The following is a 24,159-nucleotide window of genomic DNA, read 5'->3' on the forward strand; positions in this document are numbered from 1 at the left end:
TCAGTTAATCATAAAATAAAATGTTCAGCAAAAAAATTTTTTGCTGTAAAAAATTCTAAGTCCCGGCAAACAGGAAGTTGATAAGCGACAGATTCGAAAATGTCTTACACAATACAGTTGGCCACAGTGATGCTCTGTGCCAAATATCAGGGAGTTGCCCCATGTGGTTCTTGAGAAAACTGTGACAGAAATTTTTTTGCTGTAAAAAATTCTAAGTCCCGGCAAACAGGAAGTTGATAAGCGACAGATTCGAAAATGTCTTACACAATACAGTTGGCCACACTGATGCTCTGTGCCAAATATCAGGGAGTTGCCCCATGTGGTTCTTGAGAAAACTGTGACAGAAATTTTTTTGCTGTAAAAAAATCTAAGTCCCGGCAAACAGGAAGTTGATAAGCGACAGATTCGAAAATGTCTTACACAATACAGTTGGCCACACTGATGCTCTTTGCCAAATATCAGGGAGTTGCCCCATGTGGTTCTTGAGAAAACTGTGACAGAATTTTTTTGTGACGACGACGATGCCAGACGACGACGCCAGACGACGACGCAAGACGACGGATAGTGATCCCTATATGTCGCCACTGCGTGTAACGCAGGCGACACAATTAAGTAAGTTCAACAACCTGTAATTTTTTTAAAAAATTAAGAAAATCAGAATCCTTGCCACACACACACATTTTCCATACCCACATAATACTGTGTAAAATGAAAGTCCTTATGTGAAAATTGCAGAAGGAAAAACAGACAAATCACGTTCTCTCTCTGCAATAATTCCTCAAAACTAACTAAGTTCAATAACCTGTAATTTTCTCAAAAATTAAAGAAAATCAAAATCCTTGCCACATGCACACCTTCAATACCCATATAAACACTCTCTACAATAAAAAGGTTCTAACTTGAAAACTGTGGGAGGAGTTCACCGTACAAATCATGAACTCTCTTTTTAATACCTGTATTTCCTCAAAATGGACTAAATTCAACAACCTGTATTTTTCTCAAAAATTGAAGAAAATCAAAATTCTTGCCACATACACATCTTCTATATCCATCAAACAAGATGGTCCTCACTTAAAAATTGTGGGAGGAGTTTGCCAGACAAATTATGTACCCTCCATATAACAATAATTTTCAAATAAAGGGGCACAACTCCTGCGAGAGGTCAAAATTCTAATATGATCTGAAATGATCCACAAAGAAGCTATATAAAAAGCTTCAGCTTGATTTGTGACAGAGAAATGAAATTAGAAACAGAAAATCCTCAACGGACGAACAGACGGATGGACATACCAACATTGTTGTACCATAATACGTCCCGTCTAAAGATGGGCATATAAAAAGTACAAGGTAGACTTCAAATCTAACATTACATACCTCCCTAAAAAAGTATAATGCAGATTTAAAATCTGACATTACATACCTCCCTAAAAAAGTACAGTAAAATATCTCTATCTCGAAGTCCGAGGGACCTTGAACAAATTTCGAGATATCCGGGGGTTCGAGATATCCAAAATCGATCTTGGATATTTTTTGAAGGAGGATATTTGATGCATAGTATGGGATTTGCAATATAAACAGCAACCCCGTTGCCGTTTCATATAGTTTAATACAAGTTGATTAATTAATATTGTGGAATTTCAAAGACAAGCATTTCGGTTTTTTAATATACTGTATATAAACACCCAATTGAATTCACAATGTGTTTCAAAATTAAGATGACCGTGCCTGTATGCTTACTTTAAGTTTACTGATGGCCAGGCTCGACTGGGATGTAGTTATTGCATTGTAATGAAAGAACCTATCATGTAAGAAACAAACAAGAGGCCCAAGGGCCTAGAATCGCTCTTCTGATAAATTGTACAACCCCACTATTTCTATTCTTAGCCTCTTAGTATTCTAAATCTTTAGTTAAATCCTAAGAATTCAAAAAAAGTAGGTCAATGTGACCTACTTTTTGGTCTACACATTTTGAGAACCCAAAAATATCAACTGACAAAGTTTGATGATTTTAAGCCAATTTCTATCTGAATATTGAAATATAGCTGTCAAATTCCAATCGTAGGTCATGGTCACCTACGTTTTGGTCAGCGAACTCCGAATATGCAAGACCCATCAACTGACAAAGTTTGATGACTGTAGGTCAAATAGTATCTTAAATATATAAATATAGCCGTCAAATTTCAAAAGTAGGTCAAGGTGACCTACTTTTTCGTCAACACCCTTCAAACATGCAAGATCCAACAACTGACAAAGTTTGATGACTGTAGGTCAAATAGTATCTGAATTATATAAATATAGCCGTCCAATTCCAAAAGTAGGTCAAGGTGACCTACTTTTTGGTCGACACCCTTTGAACATGCAAGACGCATCAACTGACAAAGTTTGATAACTGTAGGTCAAATAGTATCTGAAATATATAAATATAGCCGTCCAATTCCAAACGTAGGTCACGGTGACCTACTTTTTGGTCGAAAACCTTCGAACATGCAAGACCCATCAACTGACAAAGTTTGATGACTGTAGGTCAAATAGTATCTGAAATATATAAATATAGCCGTCCAATTCCAAAAGTAGGTCAAGGTGACCTACTTTTTGGTCGACACACTCTGTAGACTCAAGATGCATCAACTGTCAAAGTTTGATGATTGTAGGTCAATTAGTGACTGAAATATATAAATATAACTGTCAAATGCCAAAGTAGGTCACAGTGACCTACTTTTTGGTCGATACACTCCGAAGACTCAAGATGCATCAACTGACAAAGTTTGATGATTGTAGGTCAAATAGTGTCTGAAATATAGTAATTTAGTTGTCAAATACCAAAAGTAGGTCACGGTGACCTACTTTTTGATCGACACAAACCGAAGACTGAAGACTCATCAACTGACAAAGTTTGATGATATTAGGTTTTACAGTGCCCAAAATATGCATCTAAAATTGAAAATGTGAAATTTGAATATCTGCAAAATTCAAAAAGTAGGTCACTGTGACCTACTTTTTTATAAATATGTTTCAAGGCCTCAAGATGCATCAACTTAAAAGATTTGATGATTCTAAACCTCTCGGTATTTGAAATAACAACTTAAAATATATCTATAAATGATAAGCCATAAAATTCAGAAAGTAGGTCACGGTGAACTATTTTTCAGTTGACGCATTTCAAGGTCCCATGATCCACCAACTGATAAGTTTTGATGATCATCGGCTTCAAAGTGTCCAAGATATGCATCAAAATTAATTTTAAAATAAATACCTGCAAAATTCAAAAAGTAGGTCATCGTGACCTACTTTTGAGACAACTTGACACAAGGTCCTAAGATGCATCAACTGTCAAAATTTGATGATCCTAGTCCTTATAATGACTAAAATATCAAAGATTTAAGGAAATATAAATTTAGGTCAACTTTCAAGTGACCTTGAGACCACGCCCTTTGCCCCAGGGTAATGCCATGAACAATTTTTAATCTACAACATATCCTCATCCTTATGTGTAAGTTTGGTGATAATCTGCCCAGTGATTCTTGAGAAGAAGATTTTTTAGCAACCACTACTTTTGTTTGTATTTTCCTGATTATCTCCCCTTGTTAAAGGGTCACATCCCTCTATTTAGTATGTATGAAAGCCCTTGGGCCAATGATACCCTGTAACAAATTTGAAAAAAATTGGCCAAGGGGTTCTTGAGTTATAGCCCTTTTTCTAAAAAGTTTACGCACACCGCACAAATGGCCATAGCATTAGCTCTTTGAGCCTTCGGCTCAGAAGAGCTAAAAAGACGGATTAAAAAAAAACTAAATGTTTATTAAATAAATTTTCGTGTTTTCTCTGTACTAGATTTAATGATGAAGCGTGTTTTATCAAATGCATTATCGTTACTAAGAGTATTCCCTTCAAGCGTACTTAGATGATTTTGTGCGCTTATCTAACCCACAGCGTGTGTCATTCAAAACACCATCCCTGGAATCGGGTGTGTTAGTTCCTAATTGGCGGTGAACTTTAGCCGTAATGTTGGAAGCTTCACTAATTAATCACCCAAGCTGTTGAACCATTTATTGCGATCTGGGTCTACCCGGAAAAGGCGAGTGTGGATTACGGTCATCAATTATAATTGATGTAGCCGCAGGTGTGAATGTGTGACTTAATGACGCCAGGTATGGTAAGCAGAGCGGAAAATCCACTGCACTTCGAGATAAACCAGGTGAATTTAGGGTATGGGACCTTGAAAATACTTCGACATAAGTGGGGGTATTTGAGATTACCGTGTTCGAAATATCAGAAGGTTTTTTTAATCATTTATACAGGGAAAACGGCCAGGACCGGCGGTCGACTTCGACTCAAGCGGGGTATTCGAGCTAAACCATATTCGAGATACATATATTTTACTGTATAATGTAGATTTAAAATCTGACATTACTTACCTCTGTAGAAAAAGTACAATGAAGATTTCAAATCTAACACGCAGTATTAAGTCTTCCCCGGAAGACATGTGTCGCCTGCTAGTTCATTCTATATGTAATATATCACGTATAATGTTGAAAAAGTAAATTATTGAAATGGTTTTTGTCACTAAACAGGAAGTTGATAAGCGACAGATTCGAAAATGTCTTACACAATACAGTTGGCCACAGTGATGCTCTGTGCCAAATATCAGGGAGTTGCCCCATGTGGTTCTTGAGAAAACTGTGACAGAAATTTTTTTGCTGTAAAAAATTCTAAGTCCCGGCAAACAGGAAGTTGATAAGCGACAGATTCGAAAATGTCTTACACAATACAGTTGGCCACAGTGATGCTCTGTGCCAAATATCAGGAAGTTGCCCCATGTGGTTCTTGAGAAAACTGTGACAGAATTTTTTTTGCTGTAAAAAATTCTAAGTCCCGGCAAACAGGAAGTTGATAAGCGACAGATTCGAAAATGTCTTACACAATACAGTTGGCCACAGTGATGCTCTGTGCCAAATATCAGGAAGTTGCCCCATGTGGTTATTGAGAAAACTGTGACAGAAATTTTTTTGCTGTAAAAAATTCTAAGTCCCGTCAAACAGAAAGTTGATAAGCGACAGATTCGAAAATGTCTTACACAATACAATTGGCCACAGTGATGCTCTGTGCCAAATATCAGGGAGTTGCCCCATGTGGTTCTTGAGAAAACTGTGACAGAAATTTTTTGTGACGACGTCGACGCCAGACGACGCCGCCAGACGACGATGCAGGACGACGGATAGTGATCCCTATATGTCGTCACTGCGTAACGCAGGCGACACAATTACATACCTCCCTAAAAAGTATAATGTAGATTTAAAATCTGACACTACATACCTCCTTTTGGTCCACCATCCAGCCACCATTAGCAAACAACAGAACATTATAAATCAGTTTTGTAGTGCTCTGAAAAAGGAATGTCACCACTTCAGTTTTCATGAGAGAGCTTTCCCATCCTATATCAGCCATTCATAAACCTGAATAGCAGTAACAAGTTTCACAAGTCTTTAAAAGAGAAGCTTTACGACAAGTTCCCACTGAGAACACTGACCTCCGTCTGAGCTAGAAGCGCCCTCTGCCAGCGATCCAGTTCCTGTTCATACTGCTTGAGTCGGTGTTCAAATGCCACTTTTTCTGTGAACGAGGCTGCATGCGGCGCCGTGGGTTTCGCTGGCTTTGTGTGGTGGAACTTGTTAAACCAATCATTGAAACTATCCATGGCATCCTAGTGTATTTAATGTACACAACATTTAGAATGAAATAAACCAATCATTGAATTCTTGAATCAATCAACATTAATTTAAAAATGTCAAGCAAACTTAAAAGGAGATTTAACACATTTCACAAAATTACATGTATAATGGGTATATGGGGAAATGAAAAATATTAAAGGACTATAGAAGATGACCGCCTTTCTGGCCCTTGTCAAACTCATGTTCAGTATTTACAGTCATATATGTAGCATCCAACGTTACAAACTCACTCAAATGTAGCATCCAAAGTGATAAACTCACTCAAATGTAGCATCCAACGTGACAAACTCACTCAAATGTAGCATCCAAAATGACACAAATTCACTCAAATGTAGCATCCAAAATGACACAAATTCACTCAAATGTAGCATCCAAAGTGACACAAACTCACTCAAATGTAGCATCCAAAGTGACAAACTCACTCAAATGTAGCATCCAAAGACACACAAACTCACTCAAATGTAGCATCCAAAATGACACAAACTCACTCAAATGTAGCATCCAAAGTGACACAAACTCACTCAAATGTAGCATCCAAAGTGACAAACTCACTCAAATGTAGCATCCAACTTGACAAATTCACTCAAATGTAGTATCCAAAATGACACAAATTCACTCAAATGTAGCATCCAAAATGACACAAACTCACTCAAATGTAGCATCCAAAATGACACAAATTCACTCAAATGTAGCATCCACAGTCACAAACTCACTCAAATGTAGCATCCAAAGTGACAAACTCACTCAAATGTAGCATCCAAAGTGACAAACTCACTCAAATGTAGCATACAACATGACAAACTCACTCAAATGTAGCATCCAAAGTGACAAACTCACTCAAATGTAGCATCCAAAGTGACACAAACTCACTCAAATGTAGCATCCAAAGTGACAAACTCACTCAAATGTAGCATCCAAAGAGACACAATTTCACTCAAATGTAGCATCCAAAATGACAAACTCACTCAAATGTAGCATCCAAAGTGACACAAACTCACTCAAATTCAAATAAAAAGCTATTTTTGGTGAACATTTTTCTTTCCGGAAACATAGAGTATAGCTCTGGACAAAGAACATTTTACTATCATGTACACTGCACGATTACTGGAAAGATGTACCTATGATTTATAATCATGAATTTTGCCCAAGCCTGCACCTAATGTGTTCTAGAAGAAAAGTTTCAATGAAATTAGTGGTTTTACATGAAAATACTAAAAATGGTGAAAAAACAGCGTGTTTGTGATGTCAAAATTCCAATTCATCATTTTCATCCCACTGAGAATAATAACCTAGTTGTATTTAAATTCATCCTCTAAACAACATACATTTAAATTTGAAACAAAATCACGACTGTTGATTTTAGTGGGCAAATACAGTTCTTATCCTATATATAATCGTTTCCCTAATTACAGCAAAAAAATTTGCAGTTTCATCATGAAATAAAAAAATAAATCAAAAGCTCCTGAAGAACTTGAACTCATGATCTACAGATTGTAAACTAGATACTGCTATTCATTGTGCTAACTAGATATGCAATAAAACTAAAGGGTTAGGGGATTCATTATGATTGATTGATTGTATCTTGTTTAACGTCTCTCTCGAGAATTGTACACTCATTTGGAGACGTCACCAAGATCGGTGAAGGGCTTCAAATCTAGGCCTATGCTCGGTGCTTATGGTCATTGAGCAGTGAGGGTTCTTTAGCGTGCCACACCTACTGTGACACGGGACTTCCGTTTTTAAGATCATCTCCGAGGACCCGTGACATTCACACCTGATGTTGAGTGTTTGGCGATGGAACTGTCACTACCTGTTTTATCGACTTAGGCCTGTCGCGGCCGGGATTCAAACCCCGACCTTCCGCATGCAGGGTGAACGCTCTACCTCTAGACCACCGTGGCGGTATTTTTAATGATGTTTATTCATGCACTTACGACAGACTTCCTGTACAAATATTGTTAAAGAAGAATGTTTTATTCGTCCTTAAATAACTAAAAACAACCATACCAAATAGGACTTTATACAGATAACAACCTTACCATATAGGACTTTATACAGATAACAACCTTACCATATAGGACTTTATACAGATAACAACCTTACCATATAGGACTTTATACAGATAACAACCTTACCATATAGGACTTTATACACAGATAATGAGATAACAACCTTACCATACAGGACTTTATACACAGATATTCTCGGATGGCATTCTCATCATCTACTGGCAGGTCATCATTTCCAGTCTACAAAAAATCAATCTGCATAATTATATATGTACAGGTATTTTGGTCAAATTATATTTGACAATATATTATTGTATATTAGAATTGATAGACTCTAAAAACCATTTTTATTAACATGTACAACATCTGTTCTATACCTGTACGTGCCAGTTCCTGTATATAATGTCTATAGAATCCATGGGTAATTTGTCAAACACTTCTCTGGCTGCAGTAAGCTTCTGAACAGCTGCAAAAAGAATTCAAAATGAAAAAAAAAAACATAATGTGTTAGATTTACATGTGTATATCTGTTATCTATCAAATGTCTATCAGGAATAGGTTAAGATTTACATGTATATATCTGTATATAGGAGTAAGCATCCCCTGTTGACCTGAATAAGTAAACAACACTTCATGGATGCTACACTAACCTATAAAAGCCATCATCACAGCATTGGCCTGTTTAATGGCCTCCACCCTCTGGGCCGAGTCAAAGATGAGCCAGTCAATGGCTGCTACACTAACCTATAAAAGCCCTCATCACAGCATTGGCCTGCTTAATGGCCTCCGCCCTCTGGGCCGAGTCAAAGACGAGCCAGTCAATGGCTGTTATTCTCTTCTTGTCCTCCTGAAAATGTTACAGGGGAAAATGATAACAGTTTGTCTGTATAAAGTATAAAATCTAGCATGGATATAAAAGAGATAACCGTAGCCTGCACTTAGAATTGTCTTTATCAATATGCATACATACACTGTACAGTAAATTCTTTATCAATATATACACTATTCTGTACACATATACAGTAAACCCTTTATCAATATATACACATGCAATGTATATACATTAGTGTTTATTTCTGTGAGTACATTACCCCCCCCCCCCCCCAGTTTCACCTGGCCTACAGACACATTACATAAAAAGAGTTTCAAATTCAAGATACCAATCTAAGAAATGGTTCTACTGTTTTAATTTTCCAAAAAAGGATTTGATTGTTCTGGAAATTTGCCAGTGATACCACTACTGACAACTTGGAGTGGAAGTGCACCTTTCAGAAAAAGTGTCGTGATTGACCGGGATATTTTTTATGAATTGACGGATGGGGAATTCAGATTGATTCACTTTCAACATGCAGTTTTCAGTATTTATTTTAGCTTGTATTTCTTTCGGGCATCAGTTCATCAATTAAACAGTCATAGTAAAAATACTACCCAGATAAGAAGTTAAACACATTAGCAAAGCTCTGGGCAATGTAGTTTCCGTTAAAACTGTCGAGATTTGATAAGGCGTCGCCACACATACGGAAAGTGACTAAAATAGACGTTCCCCTAAATTATAAGCAATCCTAAGTCCTCCACAGTATCATTACCTCTGTGACAGTGACATCCAGACTAACGTCAGTCGTGGCCGGCAGACCCCCTCCACTTTTGTTGCGGATGTTTTCCACCACCGTCTTCGTGATCAGAGGGATGTCCAGATTCACCTCCTCCGCTAACTGCAGACACATCTGTTTCTCATCCACGTTAGTGATTCCTAAAAGTAACAACAAATCTCCGCTACAAATACGAATTATACTCATCCACATTAGTGATTCCTAAAAATAACATCAAATCTCCACTACAAATACGAATTATACTCATCCACATTAGTGGTTCCTAAAAATAACATCAAATATCCACTACAAATACGAATTATACTCATCCACATTAGTGATTCCTAAAAATAACATCAAATCTCCACTACAAATACGAATTATACTCATCCACATTAGCGATTCCTAAAAATAACATCAAATCTCCGCTACAAATACGAATTATACTCATCCACATTAGTGATTCCTAAAAGTAACAACAAATCTCTACTACAAATACGAATTATACTCATCCACATTAGTGATTCCTAAAAGTAACAACAAATCTCTACTACAAATACGAATTATACTCATCCACATTAGCGATTCCTAAAAATAACATCAAATCTCCACTACAAATACGAATTATATAAGCTTTAATATAGCATATTGTATCTGCATTCTCATACATACATTTTACTTATGTGCTATTCAGTGATGATGTAATAAGTGACAAGTGAATCACTCGCAGTGATTTTTTTTGGGCTAAAATGCCACCGATATTCGGCTGTTTCCCCTCACTAAAATTAGCCATTGTTTCCCAATTATATATATATGTTTTTCCCAATTTCAAATCTAGGGAAATTAGGCCATTTAAAATAAGGTTACCGTATATTGCTGACAAAGAGTAAATACGTTTTTTCTTCAGTTTTATTCTCCAAACTGGAGAATAAAACCTTAATATGAGTTATGCGATTGATCAACGTTCGTTATCTTCACCTTAATATGAGTTATGAGATTGATCAACGTTCTTTGTCTTCACCTTTATGGGAGTTATGAGATTGATCACTGTTCGTTATCTTCACCTTTGTTGGATTCAAAATGGGAATATATCAAAATGAAATAAATCAGCGAAAAAAGTATCAAGCTCGGGGTTTGAAATAAAAATGGATTGGTGTAAGGCCTATTGGTCAGAAATATGAAATTATCAATGTGAGACTACAGAGTGTGCGATTTCAGAGAAATAAGGCTTAAAATTACACACAAATATTTTTCTTACCAGTCTGAGTTGAATTCGGCTGACACCCAGAGACCTTGTCACACGAAGAACAATTACAGACTTCTATACAAAAACGTCCATAGAACCCGTCAGGACAGTTCTTTCAATCTATGTCAAACGTGCCTGGAGCGCATTCTGTCAGAAGATATTACTTAAATGCAAGGTGAAGATAACGAACAGTGATCAATCTCATAACTCCTACAAGCAATACAAAATAAATAGTTGGGCAAACACGGACCCCTGGACACACCAGAGGTGGCATCATGTGCCTAGGAGGAGTAAGCATCCCCTGTTGACCGGTCACACCCGCCGTGAGCCCCATATCCTGATCAGGTAAAAATCAGATCTTTGATCCGCTCCATTATTGTAATGTTTGTGTAGCGACATTACAAAAACGGAGCGGATCAAAGATCTGATTTTAATCAGATTGATAATACATATTTATATATTTGAAAACAGTTCAATCAGTTTAGAATTCTCAGATATTATTTTGATAATTACCTTCACATGAATCTCCACGTCTTTTGTAATTTTGGCAACATTGTAGAGGTTCGTCTTCACTGTTTGGAGGAACAGTTTTATAAAGCAATGAATGGAGAATTTAAAATCAGAATGTATAAAAATCATCAATCTACAATAAAATGTTTACATACTTTGAGCAGACCCCAGGATTATATATCTGAGCAAGTGATATCACAAATAAACTTTTCAACAGCACCACCAAATAAAAGCGGATTATTATGCACATCATAACATTACATTACCAAAACCAGTATCATAGGCTATTCTGAATATGGAAACGTTCCCTACCATTCTAATAGTACTGATTTACCTTCCCAAACAGGAAAGTTGATTTGGATATGTGCTGAAATGAAATATCCGGTACAACTTCCTTCCTATTTGAAGTGACAATTAAAAATATTGAGGAATATATATTTGTTTTGTATAAATTTCATTTTTAATTACTACGAAATATGCACCATAATCATCATACGAAAGTGTGTAATAATTCATAACATTTATACTTGATAAAGATAGATTTACGGCGGGTGTGACCGGTCGACAGGGGATGCGTACTCCTCCTAGGCACCTAATCCCACCACTGGTATATCCAGGGGTTAGTATTTGTCTTGTTCGAGCTGATGCTGTTCATCAAGTATCCGAGAGTGAAGCGTCAGATTTATTCCCTGTCTATACAAACATGAAATTCATTTCTTTTAAAATAAACATGTGATTGAAGAGTTATCAATAATTAAGACAAATTTCGTTCAATATCCATCAATGGATTCAGAACACAATCATTTCAAATGTGACACGCTTGCAAGGTTAACGATAAACTTTTCCCAAAACAGAATAAAAGTAACAAACACAGAACTGGAATGAGGTGTCTTATTTAAAGTTCTATAAATTTCACATTTTATGTCCAAACTACTTTCCCTAGTTTTAACCTTGTACAAAAGAGTTAAATGTATATAATTTTATTCCTAACTTGCTTCCATACAGGTAAAGTTAATGATGTTCACCAGGTCTAAATTTAGATACCTGTGTATATATTCACTTGAAATACCAGTTGCGAGTTGGTTTGGGCGTAACAGGCAAAGCGTGCACAGAGATATAGTTGGCACCCAGTGTTTTGTATATTGAAAACTTCACTTACTAATTTCTCAATAAACCAGATTGTCTTCACTTCACTTCTGATGTCCAGTGTACAAGTAGATCAAATATAGGAAACATTGCCATTCGCTAGTTACACATCTTCACGCCAAAGTTTGGGAACAAGAACATATGATGTGGAAGCAGAAACCAACATTAATTTCATTAATTTAATGTACCGTAGTAAACAAAATGTAATATGTAAAAGTGGAGAAAAAATGTATATTGTAAAGTGTTGTGAAGTTTGTCATTAATATATATATTGACAAGAACTCAGTCAATCTGTGATTATAAGCTATGAAGTTGAAGATACATGTTTCATACCGACTGTTAGGTTGTTCTTGGCACACTGATTTTGACTACGATAATTCCGTTTACCTGATCAAGATATAGGTTCACGGCGATTGTGACCGGTCGACAAGGGATGTTTACTCCTCCTAGGAACCTCATCCCACCTGTGGTATAACCAGGGGTCCTTGTTTGCCCAACTCTCTATTTTGTATTGCTTATAGGAGTTATGAAATTGATCAATGTTCGTTATTTTCACCTTTCATGTACATGTATTAACTAATTCATGTTTTTTAAACTTGCGGAATTCAAAGAACTCAAAACAACGGAAGAAAACAAATTAAACAAATAAATTTTATAGTTTGTCCTGCCTTAGAGAAGTGCTCGAATCATATTATGTACAACCCTTAATTTTGGTTTGAGATTGATTGATTGACTGATTGATGTTTTCCGCCACACTCAACAATTTTTCAGTTATATGGATGCGCCCAGTTTTTCTTGGAAGAAGAGAATCCAGATACAAGACTACCGAGCTTCCGCAGGTGAACTGGGAAACTTCGAACCCGCACCGAGCAGAAGTGAAAGGCCATGTGATTTTGAGCGTGATGCTCTAACCACTACGCCATGGAGACCCCTTGGTTTGAGAACACAGGTGTTTGTGGATAAAGGACTTTCACAGCCCACCCCCGCCCCTTTTCCTGTACTCTTAAATGTTAAATGCCTTTGGTATTTCGCGTACATTTTTCACAAAATATTCAACTTAAGAGTAGTGTTTTACCTCTTATGATTTGAGCTTTCAGATCAGGTGAGCTTTTCCGATCACAGGTTGTCAGGCGCCCGTCCGTCTGTACATAAACTTTTCACATTTTTATCTTCTGCCGAAGCACTGCGCCAATTTCAAACTTGGTAGAAATCATCCTTGAGTACAGAGCTTGTTGAAATGTGTGTATGTATGCATATACCGAATAAACATTTATTTATTTAAGTATCTTTTTGAAATATCTCTCGTAACTATTTATTGTTAATGTAAACACATTTATATAGTAAATAACTTGAACCATTCGAGGAATAAAACTTAAACTTATGCACAAACATTTTTCTTACCAATCACCTGACATCCAGAGACCTTGTCACACAAATAACAATTATAAACGTCCATACAACCCGTCAAGACAGTCCTCATTACAATCTATGCCAAAGGTGCCTGACGAGCATTCTGTCAGAAGATTTTACTCATTACATATTTATTACCATAGTTGAAAATAGTCCAGTATTCTCAGAAAAAAGTTTGATAATTAACCTCACATGAATCACCACGTCCGTTGTAACTTTTACAACATTGTAGAGGTTAACTTTTACTGCTTGGGAGAAAGTTTTCATATAACAATGATTGGAGATCTTAACATTGGAAAATATAAAAAATTCAAGGGGAGTATCATGCAATAAAATGTTTACATACTTTGAGCAGACTCCAGGGTTCTCTGTCTGATTATCTGACGTCACAACTGAACCATTCAACAGACCCACCAAATTATATACGTACAACGCATTATTGTACATAACATAAAAATTACATTCCCAAGACCATTTTCACAAGTCAAGGGTTGTCCATTCGTTACCTCTCACTATAAGTACATAAATCAATAACCCTTGACTTGTGAAAATGTACCATGTCAAGAATCATAGGCACTTTTTAAAAATTAAATGTTTCCGAACATTTTATTGGTATTGATCTACCTTCACAAACAGGAAATTTTATTTGCATATATGCTTAAATGATATTTCCGGTTAAATTGAGACAAATTTGGTTCATTCATAGTGTATGAATTGATGCAGATAACAATTTTGTCAAATGTGACATGCTTGCAAGGTTAGCGATTAACTTTTAACAAAAATAGAATTGGAAGGAGGTGTTTTATTTAAAGTTACGTAAGCTATAAAGTTGAAAATATTGATTAATATATTTTTTTAAACTTGGAAAATTAAAACAACTCAATGCAAAGGAAGTAAACAAAGTAAACAAGAAACTTTACATTTTGTCCTGCCTTAAAGAAATGGTCGAATCACTCTAAAACCCATAAAGGACTGCCTCCCAAAACCCTACCCTTTTCCCATTACTTTTAAATGTTCAATACCTTGGGTATTTCGCGTATATTTTTCACAAAATATTCACCTAAAGAGCTAGTGGTTGATCTCACTAGCTTTTCCGATCACGTGTTGTCAGGCGTCTGTCCATAACCTTTTTACATTTTCAACTTAAGAGCCAGTGTTTTATCCCACTTCAGCTAAAACAGCTTTCAGATGAGCTTTTCCGATCACATGTTGTCAGGCGTCTGTCCGTAAACTCTTCGCCAGAACCACTGCGCCATTTCAACGTTGGTACAAATCACCCTTGGGTACAGAAAATACAAGGCTTCCTGACATAGTGTAGAATTTGTCCAAGCCATGACCACGGGGGCGAGGTGGGTCCACAATAGGGATCACATGCAGATAAAAAGGCATCTTTAAATTTTAATCTTTAAATCTTTGCCCTAAGAACAATAGGACCATGATTAATCATAAAGATACACAAGCATCCCCAGTTAGTGCAGATTCAAGTTTCCTCACATTATAGTCCTGTGAGTAAGTTGGAGCCACAATATGGGCTCAAAACTTCAAATAAAAGTATATAGGGATAGCATCTTTAAAGTTCTTCTTATTAACAACAGCAGGGGCATGATTTACAATATTACTATGCAAACTTCATCAGGTAGTTGAAATGGAATTTGTTTTCAGTTCAGGAGCCCAGAGGTTGGGCCACAGTAGAAGATAAGATTCTTATATAGGAATATACAGGAAATTTATCAGGAAAATTCTTGTCAATTTCAACAGTAAGAGGACCGCACTAAATCATATCAAAATACAAACGTTCCAAAGTTTTGTGGAGTTTTTTATTCGTGTTGTTAACTCTAGGGTTAGGATGTATAAAATTTGACATATTGTATACATGAATGAAAAACTTTTTCAGAACAGCAACGTAATGTTAGTAATATGGGTATTGAGGCATATCCATGTTGTATGAATTCAAGTTCGGTTTTCCTTTAAGGCTAGAATGGGTTAACAATTTTTCATGGGAGTGAACATTGGAAAAAACACTTTAAAAATCACAATAGCTGAACAAGAGCAGGGCAATGGTATCTAGGTGAGCGATGTGGCCCATGGGCCTATTGTTATTTCAATGAAATAAACAAATCCCACACAGAAACCTATTTTATTGATTGCCAAGTGCATTGATTTTATCGCAATTCACCTTTGAATTAAAACGCTTTACCCGATATAGTATTGCGTTGTGTGACGACACAATTGAATAAGACGATTGAACAATTTGAATGACATGTTTGATGTAATACAACAAGAGTTTTCATTGGCCAATTAGAGCCCGCCCACTTTCTTGAGCGGAGTCAGTGTAGCTGGAGAAATGTACATAGCTCTCTGAAAAGATCCACCCCTTATAAAAACCTTCGATTTACGGGTCACAAAAAGCTTCAGACGATTGAGGCCTGAAATCGGTTTATTCTTGTGTTGCTGTCCAATAAACTCAATATAAAAAAACCTTAACATATTTTCCTACTATATACTTGTGTCCAAACATACCTTCAAATTTTCATTAAAGCCACACACGGCCCGAAAACTCGCAGCTTCAAATGATTTCGTTTGTTGACGTAGCCATGTTAGGTAGCCGGTCAATTCGAACTCTTGCTATTGGTATCTATTCATAAAATCGGTTGTAAGTTATGTATTCGCTCTTCATCTATTATCAACACCAGGGACCTATTCAACAGAATAATTAATAGAAATTAAAACATTTTTGTACCAGTTTTTGTAAAGGTAAAATAAGCTCTTGATTAACGAAAATGCTACATAAGCCCATTAGATAGAGACCGGCCGGCGCGGCCGCTCATGACTAATGAAAGCCGCATTGCCTTGAGTTTAGCTATTTGAATAATTATCATTTAATGGGACTGGGGTGGTATATTATCTAAACTATTTAGCTAAAATATTTGTGGGGTATTAGTACACATCTAGACGCTATTGTGCCAGTATGGAAATGAACCGGGATTCGAATTGACTGGCTACCTAACATGGCTACGTCTACGAACGAAATCATCAAAAGCTGTGATCGAGTTTTTGGGGCTTTAATAAATATTTGAAGGTATGTTTGGACACAAGTATAGTAGGAAATATTAAAGTTATGAGACAACAACACAAGAATACAACTTTTTCTCTTTCTTCCTTTGAAGTTTTTTCCATCTAGCATCTGGCCGTCATGTTTTCAAATGCTGACTACTCCCGTATAAGGGAATTTGGGCGGACTTATACATATGGACCAATGAGAGTGTCTGTTGCATTTCGCAATTGTATTACAAACAAATTCAATTGTGTCGTCACACAACGCAATACTATATCGGCCAAAGCGTTCTAATTCAAAGGGCTATTGGTACTTTGCGGAACGGAACGATACGGAACGGAACCGATTGTGGGGTGCCCTAAGGGGGAATCCACTGTAAAAAGAAGTTGGTTGTAAAAATAAAATACTGGACTTTAAACTTCTAGTTATATACATAATTGTGTCCACTGATGCTGGCCTATGAAAAGTAGGGAGTTGTAAAGGAGAATACCGGGCTTTAAAGTTTTTATTTTTTAAATATACAATTGTGTTCAATTATCTGAGCTTTACTTCTGCGTTGATATCTGTAGTTAATGTATAAACTATGTTCCGCAAAGTACCAATAGCCATTCAAAGGTGAATTGCGATAACAGATGAACTTTGTGATCATAAAAAAAATTAATCTAGGGCGGGGTGAGGTGCAAGTCCTGTCCATAGGGTATGGATACGTAGGTTTCCTATGGGTACTCCGGTTCCCACCTACATAATGCCCCTGGTGCGAACATCCGTGCATCAAAGGACCCCATTGGAAAAAAGCTTTTAAGCTTTCATGGAATATCCTTAGTATTTATGTATGTATATTTGTATGTGCATGTATACCGAATAAGCATTTATTTATTTAAGTGAGTATCTTTGTTGAAATATATCTCATAATTGTTTATTGTTAATGTCTATACACTATCCGCTGAAACTTATGCAGATATTTTCTTACCAGTCTGAGTTGAAATCGGCTGACACCCCGAGACCTTGTCACATGAAGAACAATTACAGACTTCTATACAAAAACGTCCATAGAACACGTCAGGACAGTCCTCATTACAATCTATGCCAAACGTGCCTGGCGAGCATTCTGTCAGAAGATATTACTTATATAATATATCAATCTGTGATTAAAATCAATCTTTGATCCGCTTCGTTATTGTAATGTTAGTGTAGCGACATTACAATAACGGAGCGGATCAAAGATCTGAATTTAATAAGATTGATAATGCATATTAGTATGATTGAAAGTAGTCCAATAAGTTCAGAATTCTCCGATATTATTCTGATAATTACCTTCACATGAATCACCACGTAGTTTGTAATTTCGACAACATTGTAGAGGTTCACCTTCACTGTTTGGAGGAAAAGTTTTCATAAAGCAATGAATGGAAATCTTTTAAACTTAAATGTATAAAAAGAAAAGTCATAAAGGTAGTATCATACAATAAAATGTTTACATACTTTGAACAGATTCCAATATTCACTGTCTGAGCATCTGATATCACAAGTAAACCATTCAACAGCCACACCAAATTGTACGTACAACGCATTATTATACACAATATAAAAATTACATTACCAATACAAGTATTACAAACTCTCCTGAAAAATGAAATATTTCCTAATGTTAATTATTTATTTACTTTCACAAATAGGAAATGGGATTCAGACTGGTTCAGCCTCCTTCTGATTTGAAGTGACACGTAAAATTTTGATGAATATTCATTGTGTATCATTTGAAGTGACACGTAAAATGTTTGATGAATATTCATTGTGTATCATTTGAATACCTCGAAATATACCTACGAATAATCGCACGAAAGTGTGCTATAATTCATCAGCTTTATACCTTTTGAACACATAGACTTCCACGGTGGGTATGACCGGACATACTCCTCCCAGACACCAGATCCAACCACTGGTGTGTCCAGGAGTTCATATTTTCCTTTCTTTCTATCGTTTGATAGAATAAATATTGTTTTCCAAATTGCATTTGTCATACTATAATCAGGATAAAATCTCCTCAGAAATCCCCGTTCATCGTCCTCACCAGGGGTACTAGGGTCCTCCTGGATTAGGCACATGTATTATCCAAAAACTGTATAAAACATTGATAGTTTATGTAATGCTGCATAAAATATTAAGGAACATTAGGCAGTCGTACATACATATGTAACCAACTGGAAGAATATTATGATGGTATAGCGAGTAACAAATCTTTATATAAATACTCTAACGCGTTACCGGGTTCTTTACAAGAGATGGGATCATATATTTATAATTTTCCTCTTACTCTACTTGAGCTATTGATTTATCATTAACATAAATGTTTCTATTTCTCTGTATGAGCGTTGATTGGTACCGAGTTACTTATCTCAAGTTTCTAATCATATACAGAGGGTAGTTCGCTGGCTGGACTACTTTCACCGCGTTTCTGAGCTAAATTCCTATTGCTTAGTGATAGTACAGGGTGCCTCACCCTTATTCAGGATAGTTGCACCCAGTACCCCACTGCAATTCCTTAAGCTATTTTCACTAATGCTTAGTTTTTTCACCCTAACCTATTACTTATTTCTATTTTTTGCCTACCTACTCTTTCTTCTACGCGCTTCTGAAGCTGTTCCCATCAGACTGATTGATTTCCCTACTGCAGGCTGTTATATACTACTGGACCATGTCTATCCAAAAGTGGCGAGCAGGTCCTTGGACTATTCTATTATAAATCACTTCTGCGTTTGGAAAACATGGACCTAATTTACTATAAATATTAATCGTCACAATACGAAGGAAAACAAATGACAAATAGATCTTTGATCGTATTTTTTTTTTTTTACATTTACAAACTGAATATTTTCTTTTTATACAAGGGGATACACAAGAAGATACAAAAGTCTAAGAATTTACCCCCTTGTTCTACAACTGAGGGACTGTCCCCCTCAAAGGATTTTGACACAAACCTATAAATGTTCATATTAGCATAATCAGCTGCAGTTTAGAGACATAGTTTTGGAGTAATTTCTTTTCCTTGGTTTTATGTAACAGAACGTGACAATGTCATTTAGTGTGTTCCTTAATAGAAAAAATCAATTGTGTCCTCCACATGTACAATTCTACAATACAGTTTACATTTATAAATCCTGAAAGTAATAAAATACAGAAAGTAGTTGTACATGAAAGGTGAAGATAACAAACAGTGATAAATCTCATAAGTCCTATAAGCAATACAAAATATATAGTTGGGCAAACACGGACCCATGAACACACCAGAGGTGGGATCAGCTGCCTATGAGGAGTAAGCATCTCCTGTCGACCGGTCACATCCGCTGTGAGTCCCATATCCTGACCAGGTAAATGGAGTTATCCGTAGTCAAAATCAGTATGTCAAGAACTGCCTAACAATCGGTATGAAACACGTCAGACAGCATTTGACCCAATGTTAGGTTGTATTGGCAAACTAGATCGTTATAACGACCATAGAATTTGCGAAATATTGACTTCAACTTAGACTGTTGAAACCCCTGTGCCAATTAGTATGTTATGAAAAGAATCCAATAACAATACGTTTCCAAATAATTTTGAAATTCAGACATATGCCTGCAAATTTCTATAAATGTTGTACATTGATGCATTTAAAAATGAGGTGTTTGGTGTTTTCTATTTTACTGTTTACATTTATTAGTTACATTATTACTCCATTTACTACGAAGAATATTATTACTTAATAAGTTGTTTAATAGTTTATAATTAAACTCTACTCAGAATCTGTCTTCATTTCATTAAAATATTGATTCCCAGTCCTCTTTGTTCTTTGGAACACTCTGCTTACTTTTGTAAGCGAGAGCTTTTGAAATTTGTTTTATCAAAGTTGAGTAAAACGTTTTCGCTTTTTGCTTTAAAAACAAAGTTTTGGTTTTATTTTGTGCTTTGATATAGGGAATGTTAGAAAATTCATACATGAATTCAAACTTTTTAAAGATGTGTTGTATCATCCTATAGGCCTTTCCGAAAACGTGAGTTATCTCTCTTTGTATTCTTACATTTAGTGTGAATATGACAACTTCCGGGTAGTAACACACTCATACTTCGCATATATTATAAGAGTTATATTAGTATGGGTGCTGTTCAAAATCGAAAACAGTTGAAATAATTTGTACGAGAGAGTAAGAAAATGTTAATGGAAACAAAAACGAATTTCTTGATCGCGTCGGGGTTGATGGGGGGGGGGGGGGTTGTTAAAAATCAAATTGGAAATCACGCAGACATTCATTTTTTTACATACAACTGGCATCATTATTTTGTATGAAATCGGAACAGAACTTCTGATTCTCAAGAGATGATGGCATCTCACAAGGATCGACACTTGCAAAGATCTTGCATAACACCCCCCTTTCAAAATAGTAAAAAAAATCAATTAAATAGGAAATCAACGCTCTCATTGTTTTATCAGGGCTAAAATTATTCCACCACTACCAATCGATTCTTTCAAAAATAAACCAGAATGCAATGTTTGGATAGCTTTCTCCAAAGTACCTGGACGTGTTCATTCTGTGTGCAAATCATTTGTACACATCTGCATAAGCTGGAATTGTTAATATCAACTGATATGTTTTAAATGCAGAAAAATAGTTAATTAAATTATTTTTTAAAAATTAATTTTGTTCGATATTGCTCGATTGATATAAATTATTTTTCAAAAATCTGTGTGATCCGAGGGGTGGGGGTGGCGGGGAGCTGCCATATTCTCAAATGAACTCTCAGGGTAAAGGTAAGTTTAACCCACAATATAATGCTTTTGACGTCTCTGTATCTTCCCTCTTTTATTCGTTTTAGCCCTCTTGAAATGTACTTGATTATGTATAGGCACGTATCGTGTCATAACAGAAATTGCAATGACAGATTTAGATCCCCCTTTTCGCCACAAATTTACAAAATAATTTAAGTAAAACTCCAAATATTTTACCCAAAATGACTGTATTTACAGGTACACAGTCTTGCCGACTATAAATTCTAAGTTATTTTATTTTCAAAACATTGTATGTGTAAATGTCAGTTTAAAGATGGTTTGTGACGACGAATTTCTTTATGGTTATACTTGTATTTGAAACTGTATAAAGTTTGTGGGCAGACAGCTAGAAATCTGTCAGTGGCCTCTCACTTACAAGTACAGGCTGGGATAAATTTTACTCGCCAATCGAAGAGATGGACATTTTCAGAATCCAGAAGTGTCAGGCCGACATACCTAGACGTACAACGTGGCAGAACTTTTATAGCTGAATGTACTACATTGGTATTGAACAAGTAACTTCAGATAATCTATTATAAATCTGACTGTATTCAAACACGGGCTAAAGATTTTGAGGAAATGTATGCAATATATGATATACATGTATGATAATTTCAGTCATAAAACACGTACAATCTTGGAAAATAGGGGGGGGGGTAGAATAATCTAACAGCGTCTCGGGACAGGCCCTTCACTATAACGATAAAACATTCTATCGGGGGGAGGGGGTCCTCATCTACTTACAACATTAATTTTCTATTAATTTTACATGCAAAGTTGGTTATTTTCACGTGTATGAAGTAAACCTATGCATTGGGATTTTTTAAAATAAATGTTAAAATATTTGTTGTCGTGATTACTGTAAAACTATACAGCAATATATTTGCGGCCTTCTGTACTGTTGATAATGACGCTTCTCGAATCTACTACCCGGAAGACTTAAACTACTGTTACGTAAGCGCACTACGTCCCGGGTCAAGGAAAGATAAATCATGTTTTCGGATTGCCCTATACTCACACAGAAGTGTTAAGTAACTAAATAATGTCAATACTCTGCAGAAACTCTCTATATATTTTAATGATATGTTTACTTGTAAGAGGCGTGGAATCCACATTGCTTTTAATGCTTTCAGTTTAGACTCTAGATCAACTTACCTATACCGCCATCTTTATATTTCCTTTCAATGTGCTCCTTTTAATTCTATGTTTTATTCCAAAAAAGTTAAATAACAGGTATTCATGTCTTTTATAAACTTAGTATTTGGTAATTCTAAGATGCTTGCAACATAAATAAGTTTTATAATAATGATAATGCTCTTCTTTTCCATGATTCAAATAACATTTCAATTTCACGATATATTTTCATCCAGTTTTTATTGTAACATGCATTTCGTCTTGTCCTAACTAAATGCCTAAAGACTTTACGGCTTTCTAAGTTACTTTAATTCCTTCTACTGTTTGAAACTGGTTTTTAAGGTTTCCAAGTAAAATGCATTCTGATTTGGTGAAGTTTATTTTTAAACCTGCTTATTCACAGAAACTGTTAAGAGTTTTAATCGCTTGTTTCAGGGACTCGGTATCACTTAATGATATTGTCATGTCGTCCGCATGTTGGATATTTTTTTTAATTTCATTCTCTAGGTTTTTAGATGTAAAGCCGCGGATCAAGTTGTTCGTTTTAATTTTATTTGACAGAATTTCGAGAACAACGAGGTATGAAATAGCTGAAATCGGACAGCCTTGTCTATTCCACTGTTTGCCTTTCTTGTAATGTCGTATTCTTAATGGGATTGATGAGATTGATCACTATTCGTTACAGTAACTAAAAACAGGTGCGTAGCTACGTTTACGTCAAAACGCCCGGGCGTACACATAAAAAACCCTATTAAATGCTACAAACATAGGTGAAAAATAAGTGTCTACAGTATCTGCGGTACATTAGTCTCCCTATTGGTACTGATATCTTGGATATCTTGTTAGTGTTACACCTTTCCGGGTCTAAGCCGTTGTCGTTACGGCATGTTTTTCTCTATTAGACCCCTCGCCTTACAATAGGCGTACCCATTAATTAACTCAGACTACGTCACTGCTAAAAGTACAGGCAATGGTGTGGTAGCGCTTAATTTTTAGACAAGACAAGTCTTTAACGCATGTCATTTTTGGTGCACTGTTAAAAAATAATGACTATTTCTGTTTGTTCAGTGTGTTAGAGGTTGACCGGGATGGCTTCCAGAATTAAGAATTAAAACAAGATCTTAACCGTTTTCACTTTCACTTTATATTGTAGATATATTGTACATAATCACTATTCACTACTGGGTTAGGTATTCTTTACTAGCAATACAAGCTCACATTTAGTCCAAGAAAAAGGGACGGAAGAGTACACCATTATGAATTTATGACTAAATTATTTAAAACTGTTCGATTCCTTGAGTTATTTTGGCTGGACGCCGTACCTGCAGTACATGTGTTTCAACCATAATACGGTTGTAATCAAAATCTATAACAATATATGATACTTATGGTTAAAAGTAACAAATGTATGGCACAGGTCTGGTGACAATTGGTTGTTAATTTTTTGCACAAACATCTGGCCCATAATTACAAATAAAGATAAGTTCTCATTTAAAATTCAGTATTCATTTAAAAGCATCTAACACA

The 24,159-nt window shown here is 35.9% G+C and overlaps 1 protein-coding gene across 3 annotated transcripts; it reads right to left on the bottom strand.

The window, feature by feature from the left end:
• Positions 1-593: 593 nt before the first annotated feature.
• LOC125660452 (nuclear pore complex protein Nup107-like) lies at positions 594-13,429 on the bottom strand. 3 transcript variants are annotated; one of them, XM_056150339.1, is made up of 10 exons: positions 13,305-13,429; positions 11,239-11,776; positions 11,087-11,145; positions 9,325-9,488; positions 8,483-8,585; positions 8,116-8,204; positions 7,907-7,978; positions 5,528-5,701; positions 5,314-5,382; positions 594-626 (listed from the first exon to the last, which is right to left on the bottom strand). In XM_056150339.1, the coding sequence occupies exons 2-10, from the start codon at positions 11,334-11,336 to the stop codon at positions 609-611; spliced, it is 846 nt and encodes a 281-aa protein (XP_056006314.1). In that variant the 5' UTR covers positions 11,337-11,776; positions 13,305-13,429; the 3' UTR covers positions 594-608. The 3 variants fall into 3 exon arrangements, with proteins under 3 accessions (XP_056006314.1, XP_056006315.1, XP_056006316.1); XM_056150340.1 differs by lacking the exons at positions 594-626; positions 13,305-13,429 and adding an exon at positions 2,487-2,535 and having other exon boundaries at positions 11,418-11,481; positions 11,611-11,763; XM_056150341.1 differs by lacking the exons at positions 594-626; positions 13,305-13,429 and adding an exon at positions 2,487-2,535 and having other exon boundaries at positions 11,611-11,766.
• Between the last annotated feature and the right edge of the window lie 10,730 nt (positions 13,430-24,159).

The sequence above is a fragment of the Ostrea edulis genome, chromosome 9 (genome assembly GCF_947568905.1).
Source record: "Ostrea edulis chromosome 9, xbOstEdul1.1, whole genome shotgun sequence".
Lineage (NCBI taxonomy): Eukaryota > Metazoa > Mollusca > Bivalvia > Ostreida > Ostreidae > Ostrea > Ostrea edulis.

Excerpts from the sequence above, each read along its gene's own strand:
- LOC125660452 (XM_056150339.1), bottom strand. The coding sequence starts at position 11,336 with ATGATGTGCATAATAATCCGCTTTTATTTGGTGGTGCTGTTGAAAAGT. Across the intron at positions 8,586-9,324 it reads TGGATGTCACTGTCACAGAG|GAGGACAAGAAGAGAATAAC; the intron begins GTAATGATACTG and ends TAACATTTTCAG. Across the intron at positions 8,205-8,482 it reads TGTGATGAGGGCTTTTATAG|CTGTTCAGAAGCTTACTGCA; the intron begins GTTAGTGTAGCA and ends TTCTTTTTGCAG.